Consider the following 25,831-nt stretch of genomic DNA (forward strand, 5'->3'; position numbering starts at 1 on the left):
GTGTGACTTTTATGTACCGTATAATCACCATTCATATCTATACAACAAATGTCTTTATGACTAAATTGTTGACAATAGCACAGAGTTCTTAACAGATCTAGCCTCCTAATGTTGCTCTCAAAGTTCACCAGATTGATGCATTTAACTTTAAATGCAGCCTACAAAATCAAATTTATATTACTGTATTTTTTTCATATCGCAATATTTATATATATCGCAAAGAAAAAATATTGCAAAGTCAGTTTATTCCAACATCATGCAGCTATAATTTGTACATTAGCAGGAATGTAAAACAATGTGGAAGTGAAAGCAGCGCTCTGTTTATTTAAATATTTAGTGACTAAAATCAATTAATAATCGTGATAAATAAAGGGAATTACGCACATAATCATGCAGCCCTACTTCACAGGAAACAACTTGGTAAGGTTTAGGTTAACATCGTGGAAGTGGCGTTACTATATGGAAGTTATGGGACAAATAAGTCAACGTTTGGGTTAAAATACGGAAGTTATGTAACTTAAATACGTAACTTCCTGGTTCATGATTAGGTGGATTATATATTTTTGTAGGATATATACGAATTGCAGTGCATTACTTTTCGTAAGTATAGCTACAAACGGTGTGTGTGATTACATAGATTACACAGATTTGTTTGAATGTGTGTTAACATATTATAATAAAATATATATTGATCAATGCTGATTTAAGGACAAAGTGAAAAAAAACAGCTTTTTTCTTATACTGTAACTGAGGCGTTTTCCATTGTGGTAATGCTACTATTATATACGTAAAGGACCTGAATACCTTTTCCTGCCCAGAACAAAACTTGCACATTACATTATATAACCAGGGCAGCAAGTAAACCAACAACAAAACAGAAACAGAGTCCTGTAGTTGGAGCACATGACCTTTTCTCACTGAGAGTCTGGTGCAGTGCAGCAGAGAGCAACTCATAAACAGAGCAGTGACTAACACACACACACACACACACACACACACAAAACACCACACCGAACTCTCCCGGCAAAACTTGACACTGTCCCCTACTGATGACATCATCCCACCACGCTGGCCTAAAGGTCGCTGATGTCCAGAAGCCGGCCCTGGGCACAAAAATGGCTCACTTCCTCGCATGGCTGCACAGTCACAGACACACACACACACACACATACACATATATACAGGAAACAACGTGCACACACACACACACACACACACACACACACAGTCAAACACACGCACTTGTCCGGTGTTGTAATTGAGTGGCAGAATCTTGCCTGAAGACAGCAGACTTCTTCTCCAAAACACTCTCTCATTAGATCCACTTCCTGTCTGCACGGCGAGCTCCAACGCAAACGTCTCTCACCCCGTCCTGAGAAATACACTGCTTCGTCTAGATGTTTGGTTTTTAATGGACTAGCGAACCTTAAATCTTGTTAAGCCTGCTTCAGAGAGACAAACAGGAAAACAGCTACACACTCGGGCTGCTCGATTACGGCAAAAATCATAATTACGAATATTTTGGTCAATATTGAGATCACGATTATTTAACATGAATACTCATTGACTTTTTCAAGAAAATGTTGTAGCCTACATTTTAAAGTTTAATGCATCGATCTGGTGCACTTTGAGAGCAAAATTAAGAGTATACATCTATGAAGAACTTTGTGTTCTTGTAAACAATTTAATCGTTTCTTGTATAGATATGAATGGTGATGACACGACAAAAAAGTCAAAGCATGGTGAACGAGACGGGCTCCGTGTTTCGAGACGGGTCGGGCGTGTTTTCCCCACAGGAAGAAAGGGCACAGCGAGGACTAAGTGGCATGGTCCGGGCGAGGGCTGCTGTAAAGCACCACCTTCAGCCCGGGCCTTTCCAAGCCGACCTAGAGCCGCTGGTGGAGCACCACCACGGAGGAAATACGAGGGCCAGTATGCATTTGTCGCACTTTATACTTTCTGGTTCATGATTATGTGTATTAAATATGAATTGATTACATGGGTTATATAGAAATTACAGTGCATAATGCATTACTTTTTCGGTATAGCTCCAAACAGCGTATGAAAACAGCCGGCTATGTTAGGTCTGTCTGGATAAACACTTGTACGTTCTTACAGAAATAAAAGTAAATTTTTTCTTGCGACGTTTGCATGAATTTGACCATCGGACAGTTTGTTCAGTCTGTGGTGATTAAGCTGCAGCGTTCTGCACACATCGGAGCGAACACTGGAAAACATGCACATGAAAACACACAACCCATTCTCATACGTCAAATTCGGCCTCTTTGTATCTGATAGATTTAAAGGGGGACTTGTGCCTTGGTATCACACGCCGAGGGGCGTGACAAAGCGGCAGTATTTGACGACCTGAACAGGCTGCACACCATGCTCGCTGTTATTGGCTGGAGGTTACACCCCCACGTGGAGAAACAGACAGCACCAAACACCTCCAGTGGCTTATCAGTGATGATCGAGATTCATTTTGTATCATTGTGTTTTTAGGGAATCCCTTCATAGTACACCTTTAATCAACTGAGGATCGTTGCTCTTTCTCAGCAACCCGACTCACACTTCGGAGTTGCCCCCCACTTGTGTTTGTTGCTATTGAGCAGATATAGGAGATGGTCAGGGAGTTGTTGTTGAGTCAAGTGTTTGGCCTGAGGCTGCTGTCACCTACTGTAACTCACTGAGTTCAGGTTATGACCCAGTAGAGCAAAGAGCTGCTGGGAGCTGAACCAGTCAGCAGCAGCTGGATGTTCTGCAGAAAACACAGTAAACATACAGTTAAAATAAGAGAAACATACCTGAAGAAGGTGACAAAGAACTGCACCAGGTCCATGATGCTGTTGTGCTGAGAGAAAGCAATCTGATGGAAAAGAGAGAGAAAATATGTTCAGTTAATACAGACTGAAAAATGTAAAATCTGCAGTCCAAAAGTCAAATTAAATAAATAAATCGCACCAAAAAATAGTTGTGAATAAGAATAACATTACACCAGTAATGTCTATAAACAGAGTGTCACAGAGCCTAACATGACGTCTTCAACGGTCCACATATTTATTTATTTTTGCTATTTTTGCCATCAATATATTGGTTACCTTTTGTGTGTATTAGGGCGGTCAATCCATTCAAATATAATGTTTTTCCTTGCAAAAAAATGTGCGTACGTTTGTAGCGTTGTAGCAACTGAAGTACTTAAATAACGCCACTTCCGTAGCTATCTTAACCCAATCCACCATCTTTTCCTAAAGCTAACTGTGTCCTGCGAAGACGGAAGTTTATTTTGAAAAGACTGTATGCATGTACGGAACAAAAATTGACACGTGTTGCTGGACATTCGTAGGAGAACGCACGAAAAACAAGGACTAACTTTTAGTAAGATATCATACGAACCGTTGTGTGAGGATATATTGGATATGAAGAGAAAAGAAAAAGTACTAAAATCTTTTGCAAAAGTTGAAATATCATAACAAACATGTACTCATTGTGAATAGGGCTGTGTACTGGCAAGAATCTGGCAATATGTACGATATGTATCATGATACAGGGGTAACAATTCAATATATTGTGATACTGTAAGTGATTTTTAAAATTTAATTTTAGGAAACTGTCATTGTATAAAGAACACACCAGGAATAAACCAATTTAGAATAAGCAAAAATAACACATTTATACTGCATACAAAAAACTGCATGTGATTATCATAAAGTGGGCATGTCTGTAATGAGGAGACTCGTGGGTACCCATAGAACCCATTTACATTCACATATCTGGAGGTCAGAGGTCAAGGGACCCCTTTGAAAATGGTCATGACAGTTGTTCCTCAACAAAATTTAGCATAAGTTTGTAGCGTTATTTAACTTCCTTCACAACATGGTTGATACCAATGGATTCATTAGGTTTCTTAGTTTCATATGATACCAGTATCTTCAGTCTAGCTTTAAAACTGAGCCCGCTACAACCTAAAAATCACAAGTTGCATTAAATAAAACAAACAAATTCCTGTTCTTCCCCTGAATAGAGAAACCTCCAGTTCAGTCTAATAACATAAATTACTAATTCTATATTTTTATTCTTTTGTACATTTTCTGTCTCACAAACAGAATAAATGAGTAATTGTGTCAGCACTTCTCAGTTTGTGTGCTCAATTATGTAACTCGACTTCCACACAACACAGAAAAGCAGAAGGCGCTAAAAGACAATTAAAATATATCTGTAATATATATTCTGTAGCAACCACAACAATAGATTCCATTAAATCCAGCGAGCTCTTATGTAACGTTGTGAAACTGATGCAATAATTGTGGAGGAACATCTCTCTCACCTAAAGCCAATGTTCAGACCTTTTACATAACGCCGACATTTTTATTTCTGCCAAATGCATTCTCCCATGCGCTCTATCTCCGTGACACACAATGCGAGCCACCGACCGTACGCTCTGTAGGTTATTATAAGATTAGCGTGTGAGAAAAGGCTGCTGGCCCTGCTGTGCTCTCCAGTATTCTGCAGCACTTGATCCCAGTCAAACCTACTGGATGCTCCATCACCAGTTAACCCACTGACGGCACCATCCATCATCCTGGTTTCTGTGCTGCGATGCTGGTGCAGTGTGTGGTCCCTCTGCTGTCCTGAGCATCACATCTGATACGTGTTGACTCAACACATCCTGCAGGATTGTTTTAAAGGGTCAATTCACCCAAATTACAAAGAAAGAAACATTTTCTTTTTAGATTTAGTCCTGTTGGTGTTTAGTTGTGCTGATTGTTTCTGTGTTTAAGTTTGAGATTTTAAGATATCTGGCTCTAAATCATGGAGGTGAATGAGAAACGTGATTTTCCAGAAACTATATCCCGCCACTCGGGATAATCCACAGAATTCCCATCAACAGAATCTTAAGATCTATTTCTTTGGTAGTTCCTAAAATGAGTTGAATTCAGTTTATTATTTTAAAAACACATTTTTGTTTAATTCTGACCGTAGACTGTATATAAGAAGTGGACGTAGTCACCGTGACGTCACCTATCGGTTTGTGGACTGCCGTTTTAAAGCCTCGAGTTCAGCATTTTGGGCGTCACCATCTTGGTTTTTAGCTGAAGCCATCTTGGTTTTTGGGTCCTGTGTAAAAGGGAGCCCACAAACTGTGACTTCTGATCTGAGATCTGCAAAAACTTGCAAAAACTCACGCAATGCTTGCTGCCCAACGACCGTTCCTAGTGACACGAGAGGGTGGAGCTCAGTCTAACCGAATGCTGAATAAGATATTTTTAGGCGACTAAAATGTTACAATTAACTTTGATGAAGTGAAAACACACTGTGAAAGGGTTAAAGTTCTATGACGAAAACACGGACAACTCCCAGACCGGACAACACCGTGGTAGCAACCTGTCAATCACAAGGTAGCCCCGCCCTAAAGCATCCCCTGCTTTATGGTCTATTTGACTCTAAATGGGACCATAATTTACTAAATGAACATCATGCTGTATTGAAGAAGACTTGAAATTTGAGATTGAGACCATAAACTCATGTTTATAATGTTTACTGAGGTAATAAATCAAGTGAGAAGTAGGCTCATTTTCTCATAGACTTCTATACAATCAGAGGAGTCGCCCCCTGTTGGCTGTTAGAGATAATGCAAGTTTAAGGCACTTCAGCTTTGGCTTTACTTCTCAGACCCGGAGGTTACCGCCTGAAAGCTCAGAGAGGAATATCTCAAAACCAAAACTAAATTATCTGCATGAACAAATACTACCAGAGCACAAAATATGTCTGTTTTATGATTTGGATGAACTAAACCTTCACTTTTTTTCCAATATATATTCAAACTACTGTACGTTGCATCATTAAAATAAAAAATAAATAAGTGTTAAACATGTTTCCACTTGTTTCATCAGCATACATGACACCCACACACTCCTATCACCTCTCACCGCATGTCATCCCTCCAAATATAAAAGTCTGTCTTCATGTACTGTATGTGTGTGTGTTGACTGTTAGTGAGTATGAAGGATCTGCTGCTGCAGAGCGTACGTTTAGCCTTCAGCTATGAAAACTCCTGAAAAGCCATTGTTGTCCATGTTTAAACTCCCACCATGTTAAGAGGATTATTTATTACAGACATAATTGATTTTCCATTCACTTTTCTGCCCTGTAGGAAGAAAACAGAGTTTTCTGTTGGAAGGATCCCAGCCTCCCGATGCCTCGTTTCTAGACAGCTGGAGGAAGATTTGCAATCCGAGATACTAGATAGAAACCAATGTTGACTGTTGGTACGAGACCGGACCAAACCATGATCTCTTGATCTCTCATTGACCCCCACTTTCGCTATATTGATGGTAATTTAAAGCTACTGCGAGGAACTTTAATGTTGATTTTGGCGGTCCCTGTGGACAAAAGCACCAGAGTACCTTTGGAAAACATCTATTTTTACTGCAGCAGGGTCTGACAGTCTGCCCCGCTCAGTCCTGGTTCTGGTTCTCCTGTGCCCCCCTTCTCTCCAGCGGGCCCAGCAAAGCGGCCTGGGCCTCCAGCAGCGTGGTGTCGGTGTCGGCTCCCAGACCAGTATAGAAATAGACAATCTTCTTGCTGATGGTCTTGTTTACTTATGTAGGTCATGTAGAGGAATCAGTATTACATTGAGACTGTTTCATAGCTAGAGCTGGGACGATACACCCATATCCTGGTTCAATACTACCACGATACTCGGGTGCCGGTGCGATAGGTATCGCGATTTTTAAGTATTACGATTCAATATTATGATTTATTGTGATTTTTGTTAACTCTTTTTATCACTAGACCATGGGAAAAAGTTGAATCATACACTTCTAAGGCGTTTTACTTTGGAAAATATCAAAATTAATACAGTAAAAATGTTTGATTTTCAGCATGTATGTAGTCAGAGATGTCCTGAAGTCAAATATATCAGTCATTGTCAGGATTTATTAATACATTTTCCTCACAAATTAGTGGTATTTTCCTTTTAATTTATAAGGGACATGTAATGTTTAATACTTCTGGTGAATATAATCCAATCAATCTTATTTCCATATATGTACTGTATTTTGTATATACTGTTCCCTTTGTTAACATTTTATTTTGAAAACTGGACGTAGTCACGCGTGTATACTTCCTCTAACTTCTCCAAGGTGGTTACTTTTGTCATTTTATGCCAGTCGTTTAAAACAAAAGTATACTTATTTCTATTTGTGAAAAAAAATACACAACAAATTGTGTAATATAACAATACTTTCAAAGCTCAATAAATTAAAAAAATGTATGTACATTTATTATTTTCATTATAATATATATTTTTTTAATGTTAAAATAGAAAAAAATACAATGAAAGACTTCAGTTTCCAGATTACTGTGGATGAGGACATCAGCTGTAACACCTTGTTGTTTACTCGGCTGTCAAGTCTTTAGTGTAAACACCAAGTTCAGGATCTAATACGTTCCTAATAATTGAACTTCAGACGCGTGTCTCAGTGAGCTGTTTCATAAGAAATCTGTCAGCCAGACCTGCACTCTTCACGTTAAGATGAAAAGTGTTATATTTCATTTTAATTGGCTTCATAAGAGACTCAAAGTCTTGCATTTTCCTTTATGAAACTGGCCACCAATGAGCAAACTAGCGTGACATCAGCTGATCCTCCTGACAGGTGGACTGTCAAAGATCTGTTTTAATAATCAGTAAAAACCCTGAGCACGGACTATAAAGTATAAAAACACTGATCACAGGCATCATGCTACATTTGACGGCAATATATTTCAAGCATGCTCGACGTGGGGATCGCTGTAAATGGCCCTAATAGCCGGAAAGGCTTCGTCTTTGTCTCTGCTGAACCCTCTGAGACCAGGAGAGAAAGAAATGGGGCAGAATGGGCTTAAGAGGTTTACTGGCATTTGTGCAGCAGGTAAAACGGCCTGACGGCGAAAAAACCCTGCAGAAAAGCTGATCTGGGTCCAGAGGGACGCGGCGTTAATACACAGGCATCAGAAAAGAGCCTGGCTTTGCATTCAGCCTTCCAATGCAGCGATTTACATCATTACCCCGGATAATACCAGGAGGTTTCATGAATGTACACACACAGGAATACAGAAAGAAAACACATACATACATGTGTAGTACATAGATGATGGATAGCATGCATTCAAGAACGAACAAATAACTGTTCATAACAGGGACAGAATCTCAAACACACACAGTGGACAGATTGTGAACATTATATAATCTAGAAAATTAATAAATAATCTAACATTCCTACTGAATTATCCCTCCCACACACACACACACACACAGACACACTCACGCACACATACACATACACACACACACACACACACACACACACACACACACACACACACACACACACACACACACACACACACACACACACACACACACACACACACACACACACACAAACACACAGACCAACTCCAGCCAACAGCCATCATTTAAATTTACAACAACTGCAGTCGTTAAACACGACTGTGATCAATAAGCTGTTTAGACCACACCCTCTTCTTCCTCACCCACACACCACTGCAGAGACACAAACACACAACTTAATGCAGTCCAATACAATAGGCAAATATGCTACTGGTGTTGTATAATGTTCACGGTGTCATAGAGGAGGTAAATCTATTCTATGGGCATTTCAGAAGCTAATATTTTTGTTTGTTTTGTCAATGCTAGATCATGTCTCTTAACATAATTGATTTATTTTAAATAGAATATGTGCATATTTAACTGTTGTATTAACAGCGAAAATTATAGATGCCAGAGAATGTCATGATGAGGAGCTCAAAAAGTCAAAATAACACCTCCTCCTAACTGGACGTGATGTGAACAGGCTGAGTGACGTGTCGCTTGTTTGAAAAACCGCTGGCCCTGGCTCTATTTATGAAAAGTTTTGCAAACCTTCAACCTTTTTTTCACAGCTCAAAAATCGTCGCTTACAGTAACCGACAGTTAAAGGCAGGGTTGACGATGTTCTCCAGTCTACACTATCTGTTATATTGGTTGAAATGGTCCGACAGCGATCCATTACTGATGAGCTCTGAAAAAGGACCGGAAAAGAGCCGTCATCTGTAGCTGCTGTAATCCTGTAAAAACGTCTACCAATCACTGCCTCGCGGTCCGCTTGGAAAGAACCAATCAGATGCCTCCCTGCCTCCCTGCTCATTCTCTACCCTTGGCGTGCACCAGCCTGAACTCAAAGTGCGCCGCCGCCGCACGTTTACTGCCGAATGGAAGAGAAAATTCAGCCCTGCAGTAGCACTGCCGCGGTTACTCGTCATGAGGTAGCGTTGTTGAGTTGAGGTCCTCTCTCCGCTCTGTGGCAAGCTTTCCAACATCGTCGACCCGATCTTTAATCAATATCACGTTTGTGGGTCCGGTGCCCTGCTCAAGGGCACCCTGGCAGTGCCCAGGAGGTGAACTGGCGTCCACAGTCTGTACTTGGTCTGTACGGGGACTTGAACTGCAGGCCCAGGGTGAATGAATGACGTTAGCAAGAAGCTATCGTTTAGCTGCCTAGAGCTCAATCACTACTGTCTGATGAGTCCTACATCCTTTGTTTCGTGACCATCCCCGAATCCAAGCTGTTCTGTCACAATCTATCTTTACATTCTGCATTTCTGTATAGTTTTATTTCAAAGTGGATGTTTATCAGATGCCATTTTGGAAGATGATGTTTGTACGGACGGTGGCTCTGTGCGGTCAAACAAACCTCTTTTGGCTTTTGACGGATGCGAATCACAGAAAATCAAACCTGTTCTGAAAACTTCAATGACGGATGAAGGTTTTAGTGTGTTTAGTGTAAACGTGATCAACACAATGTGAGGTCGTATTTATTATCAAACGTGCGACAATTTCGGACCTAAAATACGGACTCCTTCTGTCTTCTATAAAAAGATATGAGGCATTCGTTCCAAAGCTTGTTGGAAATGCGTCTTAAGTTTAAGAAAATTCATGAGATTTTCTGACGTGTACCCTAAACTCACAGGAAATGATTGGAGTGTATCTTTCAGTCACCTCTAAGGTTTAAATGTAAGATAAATGCAGATAAATGTTACCGATGTAACGAAACTAGAAGAAATACTGCAGGGAAGAAGAGGTCAGAAAAATGCCTCTCAGAAATATAAACAGTGAAATAATGTGCATATTATGGTGGGAACACAGAAACAGCAGCTTCCTGTTCTATAGAATCTAATTGTTTGGAGATCAGGAGGTCAGCTGACTGTTCAGGGGGAATATTTCTGTAATCTTGAAGCTAGAACTGTAATTACCAGCGGAGAGAGTGTGAGGATAAGAGGACGGTACTGAGGTGAAAGATGAGAGGAACAGGAAGGATGTAAAGAAAGAGGACTCCAAGGACCCGGTCCTCCAGTCCAGTCATTACTGAGGGTCTACGGAGGGCCCTCTGGGTACAGAACCCAGGAGCTGTGACAGCAGTGGGCTGCCTTTTATTTCCCTAACCCTGACCCGAGGGCCGCTTGTTAAAAAACCTGGAATGAAAGAAAGTGTTTGGCTAATCAATAAGAGAAGAGAGAGGAAACAAAAAGAAAGTAGGACCCAGGTGAGAGAGAGAAGCTGAGGCAGAAGATCAATGGAAGAGTGGGGGATGATGGTGGGTAAAGATAATCAGTTCATTTACTCTTCTAGCTTAATGACGAGCTCGAAAAATCACTGGGGCAGCACTCATAGCTACAACAGTGTTTCCTAGTGCCCTTAACACTACACGCAGCGTATCGTTGCAGCTGGGCAGCTTGTTAGGCACTACAAACCTCAGCACCGCTGCATGCAATGCACTAATCTTATCAGTTAACGGTCAATAATCGGTTAATGAGGGTCGGTTATCAGTCAGAGAAAACTCTAAATCAGCATCCTTAGTTGAAACACTAAATGATGCTATCACACTAGTTCATTTTCCTCCTCACTTCACTGTTATGAAAGAAAACAACATGCCTTCAATAAGGGATTTCAGCCAAAACCTGCAGAAGGGAATATGTTCAGATGACTTATTACACGGCTTTGTTAAATACTTGATTCTGATTGGTCAATCCCGACGTTCTATGGTCCGTTATTTCTTTATAACAGACCGTTGCTATGGGTGCAGTTCTGATGTCGGACTCTGTTGTTGTCCCTTACTTATCCTGCTTCTTATTGTGGATGTTCTTCTGTGATACAGTGAGTATCAGCATTCACATCTGTTGGTTTTACTCCTACAATAAGTCATAATGTTTAGGACACATCAGCGTGTTAACACGTGTACATGTGGATGCTCCTGGGACCAGAATTTGTTTACCACACGCACACTCTTCCTCAGTATTTACATATTCATGAGGACCTAATGACCAAAAAGAGGCGGTTGCCAAGTGCCGCCTCCACCTCCACCGTATGCAAATGAGCCCGGCTCTGCCATATGTGTGCACTTGTTAGGAGGGCTCACAGATGCAGCTCCTGTTAACAGGTGCTTAAGACCCACTTGTGCATCGATGTGCAGCTCAAACACCGGTTAACAAACGGCAGTGAATACACGACACGATGTGATCCCAGAACGCTCACAGTGGCTTTACACTCGGCATGTAATAGGTGGATTTCTGTTTGTTTTGTTCACTGTGGAAAGTCATCTCCCATGTTGTCATGTACAGTTAGAGTTATAACTGCAAATAACAAAATGTCTTGTGAGAATATACGTCTGTTTAAATGAGCTCAAAGTGTGAATAACGTCTTTATGCAGTATATTGCTGGATAATATCAAAACATCATTTTACATTAAGATTGTAAACAAATTATGTAATTAATATATTTGAGATTTATGTGATAACGTGAAATTAGACTAATTTACTGCTCTGCATAATTGGTCAAACAATTACTACTGAAACATTTATACTTGACCCATTATCATGTAACAATGACCAGGTATAACAAGGTTCAATGTTAATGTTTTTTTGGGCCAGAAATCGACTTGCCCAAAGTAAATTTGTACTTGCCCCTTTACAAATTGTTTTATTTGTTAGCGGTTGTCAAATAACAACAAAGACTAAAGTTAATTGTCATGTTTAATCTAGATTTAAGTAAATTAATCTGGAATTTTGCCCACATCCTATGACCTGCCCCAAACTGCATGTGATTATCATAAAGTTGGCATGTCTGTAAAGGGGAGATTCGTGGGTACCCATAGAACCCATTTTCATTCACACATCTGGAGGTCAGAGGTCAAGGGACCCCTTTGAAAATGGACATGACAGTTTTTCCTTGACAAAATTTACAAAAAGTTTGGAGCGTTATTTAGCCTCCTTTCTGACAAGCTACTATGACATGGTTGGTACCGATGGATTCATTAGTTTTTTTTAGTTTACATATGATACCAGTATCTTCACTATAGCTTTAAAACTGAATTGCCAGTTTTTGAAAAAATTAGTGGCGTTAAAATGTATTTGCGTTAACGCGTTATTATAGCGATAACTTTGACATCCCTAATTCAAAGCTTCTATTGAGGTTTTAAGACAAAGCTTTGAATGTTGTCTTTTTTTATTAAATAAACTTTCTTTAATGAATATAACGCGTCAGTTTTGTTGATTGCTTTCGTTGCGTTCTTGGTGTGTGGCGAGTGGGAGAGCAAACAGTGAAAGTTGTTGTTCTTGAAAGGCTAAACGCCAACAAATATGGATTGAAGCAGCATATTTCGTTAGATAAAAAACATGTTTCACGCGACACAGTAAATTGATTACTTATTTGAGCCACTCTAATTTGTGCACCGTGAACCCGAACCAGACCCAAAAGTATAAATGCTTGTGAAAGTGCCCTGAAAGACCTATTTGTACAATGAACTCCTGCTTTGCGACTGCAGATGATCTCTTCTGTGGAGCAGAGAAGGGCAACAAAAAGCTCTACATTTCCTTAAAGGTCACCACCATCAACGTGCAACTGGTCTGATTTATGTCAAAGTTCACCCGAGTTGAGCACAAACTTCAAGCTCTGCACAGAGTTACTCTGAATCCACTGATCATTGAAACATTTTGGTCCCAGACTTCACTGTTATAAATGCTAGTGTCATTACAACCAGCCTCATTTGTACTGCCGCTGACTTCCTGTCTGGTTAAATGGGCAGCACTCAGCCTCCCCTCTCCTCTTCCAGCCTATGAAACATAATACATCCTCAATGAGATGCGTCAGATAGACGCTGCTCCTCTTCTGTGTGTGTCAGATATCTGATTAGGAGAGGCATCCTATTTAATGATGCCAGGCGCAGAGGATAATAAGTGACTGAGCGCTGAGCGGCAAATCAAATCAACCGACCAATCACGCCGGCCCCGAGTTCGCCTGCAACAAAAATGGCCGCTCACCTCTGACAGAAGGCTTTTAATCAGCGGACCTATAGGCTGTGATGCATGCTGGGACGTAGAGAGAGAAAGAAGATGCATGAGAAGAGCCGTGTTGTTCAGCAAACATTACAAATGAGGATTAAAAAGAGCAGAAGCAAGTTAATTTTTTTACACCAAAGTGTGCTTTGTTCCCTGCTGTCGATTTTGATTCAGCGTTTCGGAAACATAAAGAAATGTTCAACACTGTTGTCACAGGCTTTTCTTGTTGAGATTACATTTTTCTGCTAAATTACAAACAGAGATGTTCAAATTAGAAACAGCTACGCTCTCAAGTTACACAATTTCTGGCTAAATTAACAGAAAGATGGAGAAAGAAACTGGGTCGTGTTCCCATAATGTTTGTGGGCTCAATCAATAAAACATGAGTTTGTATGATTAGAAACGAATCCAGGCCAGTCCCAGTTTCTGGAAAAATGGTGTCAAGATGAATAAATACAGTGGTGATCTATATTTGTCTGTGACATATCTTGATATTGGAAACACTTTATAATAACCATCATTTATTATTTGAAGTAAACAGCTCAAGGGATCCTGAATAACGTCTGGGCCTGACGCTGTATCTCCCCCCGACATACATCTACACCAGGAACGTTCTGGTAAATGTTATGTCATGACGGTGAGCGTGGGAGAGCGAGGACGAAGGTGCAAGGTCAGCGTGACAGAACCAATCAACATCTGTTCCAGCAGAACGACCGATTCCAACACCTCCCGCTGCCTTACAACCAACCCTCGACTCTCAGGCTGACGTCAGGACGCCGCCAGGGAAACACTCACAGGTCACATCAGTGTGTGCGTGTGTGTGTGTGTGTGTGTGTGTGTGTGTGTGTGTGTGTGTGTGTGTGAATATACTGTATGTGTGTGGTTTCACAGATTTCTACCTTTCTGAGGGCAGATCTCAGTTTTCAACCTGCCAGGTGAGGATGTCCATGTGGTAATTTTCACTTTTTCTCCCAACGAACAGTGTTGCGTTATAATTTAGATTCTACATATAAGACTTCCCACTCATTCTGGGAGACAGTTTTCTTGTCTCAATCACTAGTTTCAAGTCTTCTTCAATACAGCATGATGTTCATTTAGTAAATGATGGTCCCATTTAGAGTCAAATAGACCATAAAGCAGGGGATGCTTTAGGGCGGGGCTACTTTGTGATTGACAGGTTGCTACCACGGTGTTGTCTGTGTTTTCGTCTTAGAACTTTAACCCTTTCACAGTGTGTTCTCAGTTCATCAGAGTTGGTTATAAGATTTTGGTCGCCTAAAAATGTCTTATTCAGCGTTCAGTTGTATTTAGCTCCACACTTTCGTGTCACTTCTGGTTGCAAAAAAACAACATGGCGACAGCCAAAAACCAAGATGGTGACGGCCAAAAACCAAGATGGCGACAACCAAAAACCAAGATGATGACGGCCAAAAACCAAGATGGCGACGGCCAAAAACCAAGATGGCGACAGCCAAAAACCAAGATGGCGACGGACAAAAATCAAGATGGAGACAACCAAAAACTAAGATTGAAATGGCAAAAAAACATTTTGGCTACGGCCAAAAACCAAGATGGTGACAGACAAAATGCCACTCTCTTTGTAGATATGAAGGACTCATTCTCAGGAGAAAACATAGTTATGAATATCATATTCCATCTCTGCTAATAGATCCCCCAAAATGTTACACACTGCTCCTTTAACTATATATTCGTCACATAAAAGACACATTTCCTTACTACTGGCCCCGAAAGGCTGAATGTTCATTACTACCCACAATACTGGTGTTGACGGAAGAAACAACCTCACGAGTAGAAATAATACAAATGTTGTTTTGATGGTGAAGTCAGAGAAAAAGTCACAGCGTCATTAAAAGAAATAGAGGTTGGAAACAATTGCGATGATCAGAAGTCACTACTTGTCTTTTAGATCACAAAAACACAGATCCTACAAAAGGTGATATTGTGTGAGGGTGGCCCAAAGAGGAAAGCCAATAATGTCATGGCAACCTGTCTATTCAATGTTGGTATTTTCTATGAATAATTAAGAATGTTTGGCTGATGGTGACACTTAAGGGAAATGTCACAGACCTCCAGTCATTCTTAGTTTATTGGTGAAGGAGGAAATTTGACCTGAGTGTGTTGGAAGGTCAGCGAGGCTATTGGATAACTATTCCACATGTCCTGACATCTGGCCTGTATGTGGAGATCTGTTGCTGTGAGGTGTTTGTGCTCCGTCTCTTCCTCTTTGTCTTTCATGTTTGTGTTCGTGTGTATATGGATGCTATTTCACCTGTATGTGTGTGTGCAGGTCTATTAGATCAAATATATCAGGGCGGGTCATTACCAGTCCTCAGGACGATTCCTCATCCTCGCCCTGTTCTGGCGTCGGAAGCCACCAAGGTCACAGGACCGAGTGCTTCTCGCGTTACACGCGGCGGCGAGATAGGCCCCGTCGTGGTAATTATCATATCACCTTTCAACCAGCAGATATATGGAGCTCTGATAATGTAGCATTAATGGGAAATGCATATGAGGGGGAGCGATCGATGGACAAATGACCCGTGACGAGGAGCAGGACACTCGGCAATAAACGCTAACATTTATACACACCGAACCGCTGGGATCATACACCGTGATGGGGATTATGTTTACAGATTGTGTTTCCTGTTGAAATGATGTGCAGAGCTTTAATATATTATGTCTATTATGTATGAAACATTTCACTAAGTGAATGGTTGCATGCAAGCTAATCTTTCCCCATTCAATCAGTTCCAAGTTTGACCTTGTTTGTCAGTGACGTTTAATGACGTCTGTGATGGACAACTAACACATAAATCAACAAAAAGGATTCAAACACTTCTTGATCATCCATTTCTTCCTCATCACAGGCCAACATATTCTCAAAAAAACATATCGTATGACGTGTTAATTTTCACTCGTTGGTTTCACATGTATACAGTCTGTTCAAAATAAACTTCAGTCTTCACAGAATACTTGGTTATGTTTAGGAAAAGATTGTAGTTTGGGTTAAAATAACTACGGAAGTGGCATTACTTGAGTATGGAAGTTACGTGACAAATAGTCAACGTTTGGGTTAAAACAACTTAGAAAATGGCGTTACTTAAGTACGGAAGTTACGTAAAAAAAAAATGCAACGTTTAGGTTAAAATAACTGAAGTGGCGTTACTTAAGTACGGAAGTTACTTGACAAATAAATCAACATTCGGGTTAAACTAACTACAAAAAAGGCCTTATTTAAGTACGGAAGTTACGTGACAAATTAATCAACGTTGACATCTGGTTTCACACGGAACAGCGATCTCCTGGTGAAGGTTTGGTGTTTTTTGACCAACTCATCCATCCCGACCTCGCAGCGTTTGTTGCTCTTTATACTTCCTGGTTCACGATTACTTGGATTATATATGCATTGATTTTGTGGGCTATAAACGAATTAGCTACGAATTATAGTTACAAACAGTGGAGGAGAACAGTATACTATAAATACTGCTAGTATTTAATTTGTTTAAAACTGGAATAAACAATTCACAAAACTTTTTTTTTTTTTTTTTCTTTTCCACTACCTGGTAACTTCGCACGGCAGCTGGAATCTCGCAATGTCACGAGATCACGCGAGATTCACAGGATCAAATGTCAAACGTATATCCATCTTAGTAAAGCCTTTGTGTCCTGGGAGCCAAAGCACGGACCAATCAGTGAGGAGCTACTGGCAGCTAGGGGCGTGGCTTAGATGTGACGTGACGACACAGAGAGGCGACTGTTGGTTCTAAACAACAATGGCGGCTCCTGAAGTGTAGCCGCATTAGCATCAGTTATATCAGAACTGGAGAGTATTTCTTCATTGAAAGAAGAGCAGAGAACGACACTGAAGGCTTTTCTAGATGTCTTCGATTAGTTTTGTTTTCATTAGTTTGATTGACAGATGGTTCATCCAATCACATGCCCTTTCCCAAACAGTTTCCAATGACTAATGAATAATGAATAATCCTCCCTGTTGAGGCGGGGATTGTTGAGGCAATGCATTTCACCCTCGAGTCTCTTCGCAGGATTTGTTGATAAAAATAAAAAAGATAAAATAAGTGTGAGCCTTATGTTTTAAATATCATTCATAAATCTAAATAAACCTCAGAGTGAAGGATCATTTCATGTCTCCAAGATGATTTTAAATCTGTATTTTTCGTTTAACTTTTACCTGAATGCTACAGTAACCGAGCAGCTACTGTAGTTTATCATCCCCCCCATCATTCATCACTCCATCCATACATCCATCCTCTGCTTTACGTCTTTATCCGTCTCCAGACCCGCTGTCCCTCAATCTGTCAATCAGGCCGTCTCCATTTTCCTCAACACTGGACATTTTGACTGTACGACCGTCTCAACATCGGTCTTTAACTCTCTTCTAATTCCTCCACTTCTTGACTCCATCCATCAGCACACAGCCGGCTCCCCCGCATCATGACAGTCATCTTAAAATATCGCTGCTAAAGTCTACTTCAATTTAATGGATCATAAGGCGGCGGCGGGCGGCGTGAATATTTAGTGTGTGCGGCTGCCGCCTGGAGATTTAATCCGGTGCTGCATAATTGATGGAGAGACATTGGGAAACTCACAGATCATTAAATGTGATAGCAGCTTCGCCAAACACATGTTGCAGAATAGTTTATGCTCAACGTCCTGTCAGGGCTGTATGTTTAGCAGAGAGACAGCTCCTGAAACCTGGAGATGATGATGACGATGATGATGATGATGATGGTGCTTTACCTCTTTCATCACCTAAACTGACTCACTTAGGTCGATGATTCAATTTAACGGCTGTTCGTCCCCTTGCAGAAGTTTTTCTGTTTTAGTTTCTGCAGATCACAACATAATAAAACAGTTATATTAAACTATAATCATTTTAACACCAAATATTTTAAGCCTTGGAACTTGCAGAATTAAAAGCATAAACTGTGCGTCTTAAAAATATATTTTTTTCTGATTTAGATTATTTTATTATCATTTATTTGTATTATTTTATTATAAGTCTATTTAACCCAACATTAAGATATTAGTGACTATGATGTCTACTTAAAATATGTGTTAAGTGTTCATATTTTAGCACTTTCATTCAAACTGTTTGGTCCACTTATTTATTTATTTATCTATTTTATGATAGCTTAAAATAAATTGATAACAAAATAAATTGATAATAAAAACAAATCTAAATCAGAAGAAATATATATATTTTCAAGATGCAAAGTTTATGCCTTTAAATACAGTATGTAAGTTTACAAATATTTAGTGTTAAACTGATTAAAGTTTAATATAACTGTTTTATGTTCAGAACATTAGTCGATTCCAGAACGGTTCCAGCTCCTCAATGTGAGGCTTTGCTGCTTCTTTTCTGCTTTAGTTGACTATAAAATGATTCAAAACTTTGATTGTGGACTCTTGGTGTTAAAAAACAATCATGTGAAGACGTCACCTTGGACACAGGGAACTTGCGATGAGCATTTTTATCACTGTTCTATATAAAACAGTCAATCAATAACGATAAATAATCATTATTTGCCGCCATAATAGCCGCCGATCAACGGTCAGCTTTGGTCTCAATGAAGTGAAATGATGTCATTATCCTTCGTCCTCCTCACAACCAATCCCCATGAACCCCTCCCCCCTTACCTGGATCTTGATTGGCCAGCTGAAGTTGGACACGTAGACGTAGAATGTGATGTTGTGGTGAAGTCTGAAGTTGAACTTTTCACAGGAGAAACTGTCGCGGTGCTCCTTGATGTTGGTCCTCGCTATGATGGGCATCTCTTCCCCTGAGATGGTGCCAGCTGAGAGACACAACAGAGAAAAAATACAGAGGAACGAAGTGGAAAATTAGAACACAAAGGGTCACTTTACATACATGTCAGTCCAAAATGGCATCACGTCATCATTTTATCATCATTTTATCATAATTAGCATATGAATTCTTGAGTTATGGCCAAAAAGGTGTACTTAAGTAACGCCAATTCCGTAGTTATTTTAACCCAAACATTGACTTATTTGTCAAGTCAAGTATGACATATTACTATATTACAATAAAAAAAATGCATATATTTTGATAGAGACACAAATACTGACATAATACTGAACATGCGGCAAAACTAAATTATTGAGACTCAATTGTGAGTAATTGAGTGACGGATTTAGGATGGTTTAATGGTGCATTCACACTAAGAGCAAATCGAACTTTACATACAAACTAGTCCATGCAAAGAGGCGCCGGGCGACACAAATGGTGCAAATTCACATCAAAATCCGAACTCCATTCAAAAGACAAGCAATTTTAAAGTTGTTTTCTTGTCGTCTTGCGGACAGACCTGCAAAAGCATGAATTCAAACTTTTTACAAATCAGCATCATTATGTAGTTACTTCGGCATCCTTTTGATCCGTTTACAACAACGTCGCTGCCATATTTATGCCTAGATGACTTTATGTTGAGCGTTGATGGAGCAGCTGCATAGCGTGGCACTGATCCATCCAAACTCCATTCAGAAAACAAGCATTTTTAAAGTTGTTTGCTTGTCGTCTTGTGGACAGACCTGACAGAGCATGAATTCATACTTTTTACAAATCAGCATCATTATGTAGTTATTTCAGCATCCTTTTGATGTGTTTATTACAATTAAATCACAGCACGATCTGTTTATTTTGGGTTCATACCGCAGTAGCGACGCATGGCTTGCTAGATACAGTCAGTGTAATGGCGCTGTATGTGAATACAGCTTGCTGCCGGGTGACGTTATGAGCCCAGACACGACGGCGTTTGGTTTTCTGACATATCTGGGACTTCCACAACATGTACAAAGCAGCAGCAGAGGTTATTTCTTCCAAATGGCGGACAGAAAAGTTGTTGGTTTCTATGGAGACAAGCTCTTTCTGCTCTCCGGCGCGTGTAGAGCGAATGAACACAAATGATACCGGCGGCCCAACTCGCGCGAGTAAATGTCTGCAGCCAAATGAGAGTCAAACAGAGTGACCCATCAGCCTAGCTGCTTTCACTGTGAACGTCCTTGGGAAGATGAAAGTGGTTAAGAGAGCAGCAGGTTGAGTGAGAATATTTTAAAACGTCAACGTGGTGCTTTTCAAACGGTTTTGGCGACACCTCGCAGTAACTCAGAGCGAGCTGGAAAATGTCTCTCAGCGCTGAAGTGGTCTGATTTCAGTTTCCCTCTGAGCTCCATCAGCACTTCTTTCAAACGTTGTGAATAACATATTTCCACCTCCTGCTTTATCAGGGCTATTAAACACTCTGTAATAGTCTGCACACACACTCACACACACGGCCCAGAGTCCCACGCTGAAGAGGCTCTGGGCCCCCAGACACCGAGGAGTGCTTTTATCTTAATTGAAATCAGGAGGGAAAATGTATAAAACAGCCTAATGCCAAAAATTCAAAAACAGCGTCTGATGTGTTTTGTCAGGAGGAGGGGGGGGGAATCCCCGGGAGGCGAGCAGGAAGTGGATCTGACCATTTCACTTAAGGACACTTGGCCACCAATGAAAGATAGCGACTGTGGGATATCTCTGCAGAGAGACGGCTAAATGACAGACTAAACAATTAACCACTGGATCACGTTTTAAATGTTATATCACAGCTCTCTTTCTGTTTCATTAGATAGCACTGAACATGTCCTATTAGAAAGACTGATGGCTTTTCACTGCTTTTAGTAACGTTATGTTCTTTATTAATTTACCTTTGACAAGATCCTAGATGTAATATGTCTTTAATGAAATAAGGGAGGAAGCGTCAATTTAAGTGTTTCTAAGAAAATGATAATGTACAGCTAGCAGGTCATTGTTGTGTAATAAACCCAGACAGGGCGATGACGCATCCCGAAGGAGTTTATTTCACAACAACGACCCGCTAGCCGTACATTATCCCGGTTATTACACGGCTACTTACTGAAGAAATCAATATTTTGACACAAAAATGGTCCACCAGAGTTCGACATCACAATTACGCCCATAGCAACGGTCTGTTATACATAGCAACGGTCTGTTATAAAGTAATAACAGACTATATAACACTGTGATTGACCAATCAGAATTGAGTATTCAACAAAGCCGTGTAATAATTATGGACATTGCCTTTACTAGAACTATTAAAAGCCCCATGAATCCAGGTGTTTCCAGGTATTCTGGCTAGGGTTATCCTCCACTAAAGAAAGTCTTAGTCGACTAACATTCATACGACAGATCTGTGAAACTGAGTTTCTCCACAAAGAATCACACACAAGCACCTCTTTAAAGCCCCTCTCTAGTGTATTTTGGCATTTCTATGATATCTCATATTTATTTGAGTCATTTCCTGACTTCCACCTGGAAAAGTACCCAGATCTTCTGATGATCTTTCACATCCATTGGGCCCATCGGACATGCGCATGCGTAGCGTACGCTCGGTCACATGACTCGGACACGGGGTTCCAACGTCACGCCTCGTCACGGCTTGCGCTGTCGTCGCGGTCTGGGTCTCATTCACATGAACGGAGGAGGAGAAATAACTCTGTATTCAACTATTAGTGCTTTTTACAACTTTAAGGACCTAATGATTTAAATAAGGGCTATTAGAGTGTTCGTACTCGGTAATTGATTTACCTAAAAAAAAAATTATCCTCTGAGTTACAGATGACTCTTTCCCAATGTAAGTCTATGGGAAAAAGTCTTTTTGGGCCCAATGGCATCACGTGACGGACACGGAAGTTGTAGTACCGCCGTTTTGTTCGCTATGAAAATTGGGATCAACGACCGGCGCTCTTCCTGGGGGCTTGTCTGAATGTCCCAGCTGTGTGCATCACTATTACTGTCCCCCTATTGTGTTGTGAGCTTCATGCAGCACTTTTGTTTGTCATCAAATTGGTGAAAAAGTGTCTTCATTTCCTTGTGTTGTGTCTATCTGGACAATCTGGATAATTAAATACTTGACAGATCTCCCTTTAAGGTGTGTCATTAATTTAAATACATGAGGATGTTCTCTACCTGTCGAGCTCAAGGACCACGTGATGTTGAGGTCGAAGTTGTTGGAGGCATTGATGGACATGTCCAAGTTCTTGTTGGCCTGCACAACAATAAACACAGAAACACACAAGGTTAGGTTATTGAGCTGGACATTAAAAACAACACTTGTGGACAGACTGGTTTTGATCTAAAGTGGATGGAAGTGGAGCCCTGGTGGGGAAATATTTGTTTTTCTTGGGTTATTTATTGAGTGCTGTGGTTCATGTTGTTGTTGTTGGACAGCTGCCTCACACAGTTTTACTTATTTTCCTTCCGGTGTGCCGACCTTTTGCACTTTTTTGCACATTCATGAAGTCCAAACAGGCGAATACATTTTTTAACTTCAGCCTCTGCGTCTCCAACTCATGTCACCTCGGGCGTATTTGAATGTATTGGCCTCTTTTCGTGTCGTTCCATTGATTTTGTCTGCAACGCTGCCTCGAATCTCCAACTTTAAGTTGTATCTGAACACACCTTCAGGCTCCGAGAGGGAGAAACAGGTCCGATAAAACTCAAGAGTTTAGACGTCTCTCACAGTTGACAGCAGATTCTTATATTTGGAGAATAAATGCATTTAAAAAACTAACTTTTCGAAACCTGTTGTTAAGGTAACCGTGACAACTCCTGTTCACTTTTGGCTGCAGGTCTTTGTGTCATGTCATCACGACGTCTCTGTCCTAGATTTCTGTCTTTATTGTCTTTACTGTCTTTATTGTCCACTATCTAATAAAAGCAAAACAATTGACAATTTTTAATAGAAAAATAAGTTCAACCATTTAGTTGTTTGATGTTTAGATCATAAAAGAGTAGGGATGGGTACCAAAACCCACTACTAAATGAGCCCCATCCACCATCATCACATTATAGTTTATAAATGTGATTTGCTCAAAACATGACCGTTTCTTCTAATAAAAATATGTTTATTTTATTTATTTTACATCTTAATTATCACATTATAATAATATAAATTATATTTCTTCAAAACATGACCATTTGTTCTCTTATAAATAAGTGTTTATTTGATTTATGTCACATTATAATTATTGCATTATCAGTGATTTATCTAAAACATGATAATTTCTTCTACTCTAAATAATTATTTTATTTATTCTACATTTTAATTATCACCTTATAAGTGATTTGTTCAAAACATGATCGTTTCTTCAACTGTAAATAAATGTTAATTTATTTATTTTACATTTTAATTATCACATTATAAGTGATTTGATCAAAACAATGCTGTTTCAGTTGCTACTCGAATGTTTATTTATATACAGTATATATGACAAGATAAAGCAATGTTAATTATGTTATTAATTTGTTTAATTTTGTCTCTTAAAAAACAACAATAACAACAGTTAGGAGTACCGTTAAAGTACCGGATCAATAAGCAGTATCGGTAAGAGTAGTAGTATTGTTAAAATCTTACCCATCCCCATAAGAGAGTGTCACAATTACATAAAAAATAATCTATAAATACTTCCTGTTTACATCCTAAATTAAAAGCAGAAGTGAACGTATCAACCCACCCTGCTGTGTGTTACCTGTTCAGGTGTAGCCATGAAGTTGATGCTGGTGTAGTGGCGGTCGTCTTCCTGCAGCAGACTGAAGGTGAACTGGTAATCGATCAGCAGGTTGTCTAGGCAACGGCGAGAAAGACAAAGACAGGAAGAGGGAGATGTTAGCGGTGGTACATTAATGCTTTATTTCCACAATAAACAAACAGTCAAACTTTGTGTTTCAGTCATAATGAACTTCGTATATATTGTGTGTATTTCGTCAGAATGACAGTTACAAATAACTTCCTCTCATTTTATTGACAACGCCATGAAGCACGGACAGATTTATGACAGTAAAAACACGGAGAACGCCAACCGTGAGTTGATCTTAATCTAAAAAAAAAAAAAAAAAAAACTTAAACTTAACTTAAAAAACAAACTTAAACTTAAATTAACTTAAAAAACTTAAAAAAAAACAACTTTATTATATTTGTCACATACATTCAGGTACATACTGTACATGAAATTTGACCTCTGCATTTAATCCATCCTGTGACAAAATAAAAAAAGAGAACATACGTGTGCACGATCACATACATGTTTTATAAATATGAACACGAACGCTGACGATGAGGACGCCGTTTTCTTCAACGAGCTAACGGTTCAATCAATAGAACGTGAGTGATAGTCTGAATAATCATGTTCTATCAGACGGTTAATCATTTCTGAAAGATCTCCTATTGAGCCTCTGGAAGCAGCTCTTTGTCACAGAGACAATGACCAACGTATAGACGGGGAACCACAGCGATTCAACATCTGGACGGACAGCAGGAGACACACTGGGTCACCTTGTCTGCCCGCTGGACGGGGGGGAGGAGTGGGAGGAGGAGATAAAAAAACACTGAGTAAGAGGAGGAGGAGAGAGAAGAGAGAGAATGAGGAGAGAAAGCAGCTTTGTAACGAGCTGAGAGGATATTTATTAACTTCATCAGCGTGACTGCTGAGTGTGAAACCTTCAGGCCAATCCAGGTGTGTGTGATGTTGGCAACACTTTTATTTTCATCTCACAAAAAAGTTGATGTTTTCAACTTCTGGGTCTATTTCCATACAGTCGTGGCCATCAATCAAACCAGTTATTGTAATATTGACAGTAAATGTTGCTTGTTTATATATTTAACCTTCTGCTAAGCGGCGCCGTGAGCCGTTGGCTGCGGTTAGCAGAAGTCTAAACTATTAGCAGCCCTTTCTCTCCGTCTCTGAAACGCTTCTCCGATATTGTCCAACTCTCTTTCTGACTGACTTTACTGAAGGATCGTTAACTATAGGCATCCAAAGATTTATACGTCCTCAATTTACGGAAAATGAGCCCAACAGCGGAGAGCGCTGGGTCACGGTCCCTCTGCCTCACTCCTCGCCGCCAGGAGACGACTTCACCAGGAGGAGGGCAGGCGGTAGCTAGCTAGTTGGTCAGTCTCCGGACAATCTAGCTAGCTGACTAACGTTAGCCGGCCGTCTGCTCCTCCTGCAGTAGTCTCCAGCGGCGTAGCGGTCGGCTAATCTGGTCCCATCGGTTAATGTTAACTTTCTAAACTAACACTCGGGATCCTGCGGAGTGGGTGAAACTAGGATTTTCTTCTGCCATTGTTAAAAAATTAAACTTAAATTTAACTTGAAACTTAACTTAAACTTAAAACTAATAAAAACACTTAAAACTTAACTTAACTTAAAAAGAAAACAAGGAAAAAAAATTAAAAAAAACAAACATAAAATTAACTTGAAAAACTAAACAAAACTAAAAAATAAAACTTAACAAACTTGAACTTAACTTAAAAAAACAAACTTAAATTTAACTTAAACTTAAAAAAAAAAAATAATAACTTAAAATTGAACTTACTAAAACAACTTTAACTTA

The 25,831-nt window shown here is 39.9% G+C and overlaps 1 protein-coding gene across 1 annotated transcript in view; it reads right to left on the minus strand.

Moving 5' to 3' along the window:
* The window catches only part of atrnl1a (attractin-like 1a), a 259,397-nt gene that overhangs the window by 104,466 nt on the left and 129,100 nt on the right, over positions 1-25,831 (minus strand). The window contains 4 exon segments of the mRNA XM_037782216.1: positions 2,805-2,866; positions 19,054-19,211; positions 22,403-22,481; positions 23,965-24,059. Coding sequence (XP_037638144.1) covers positions 2,805-2,866; positions 19,054-19,211; positions 22,403-22,481; positions 23,965-24,059 — 394 coding nt within the window.

Source organism: Sebastes umbrosus, chromosome 10 (genome assembly GCF_015220745.1).
Source record: "Sebastes umbrosus isolate fSebUmb1 chromosome 10, fSebUmb1.pri, whole genome shotgun sequence".
NCBI lineage: Eukaryota > Metazoa > Chordata > Actinopteri > Perciformes > Sebastidae > Sebastes > Sebastes umbrosus.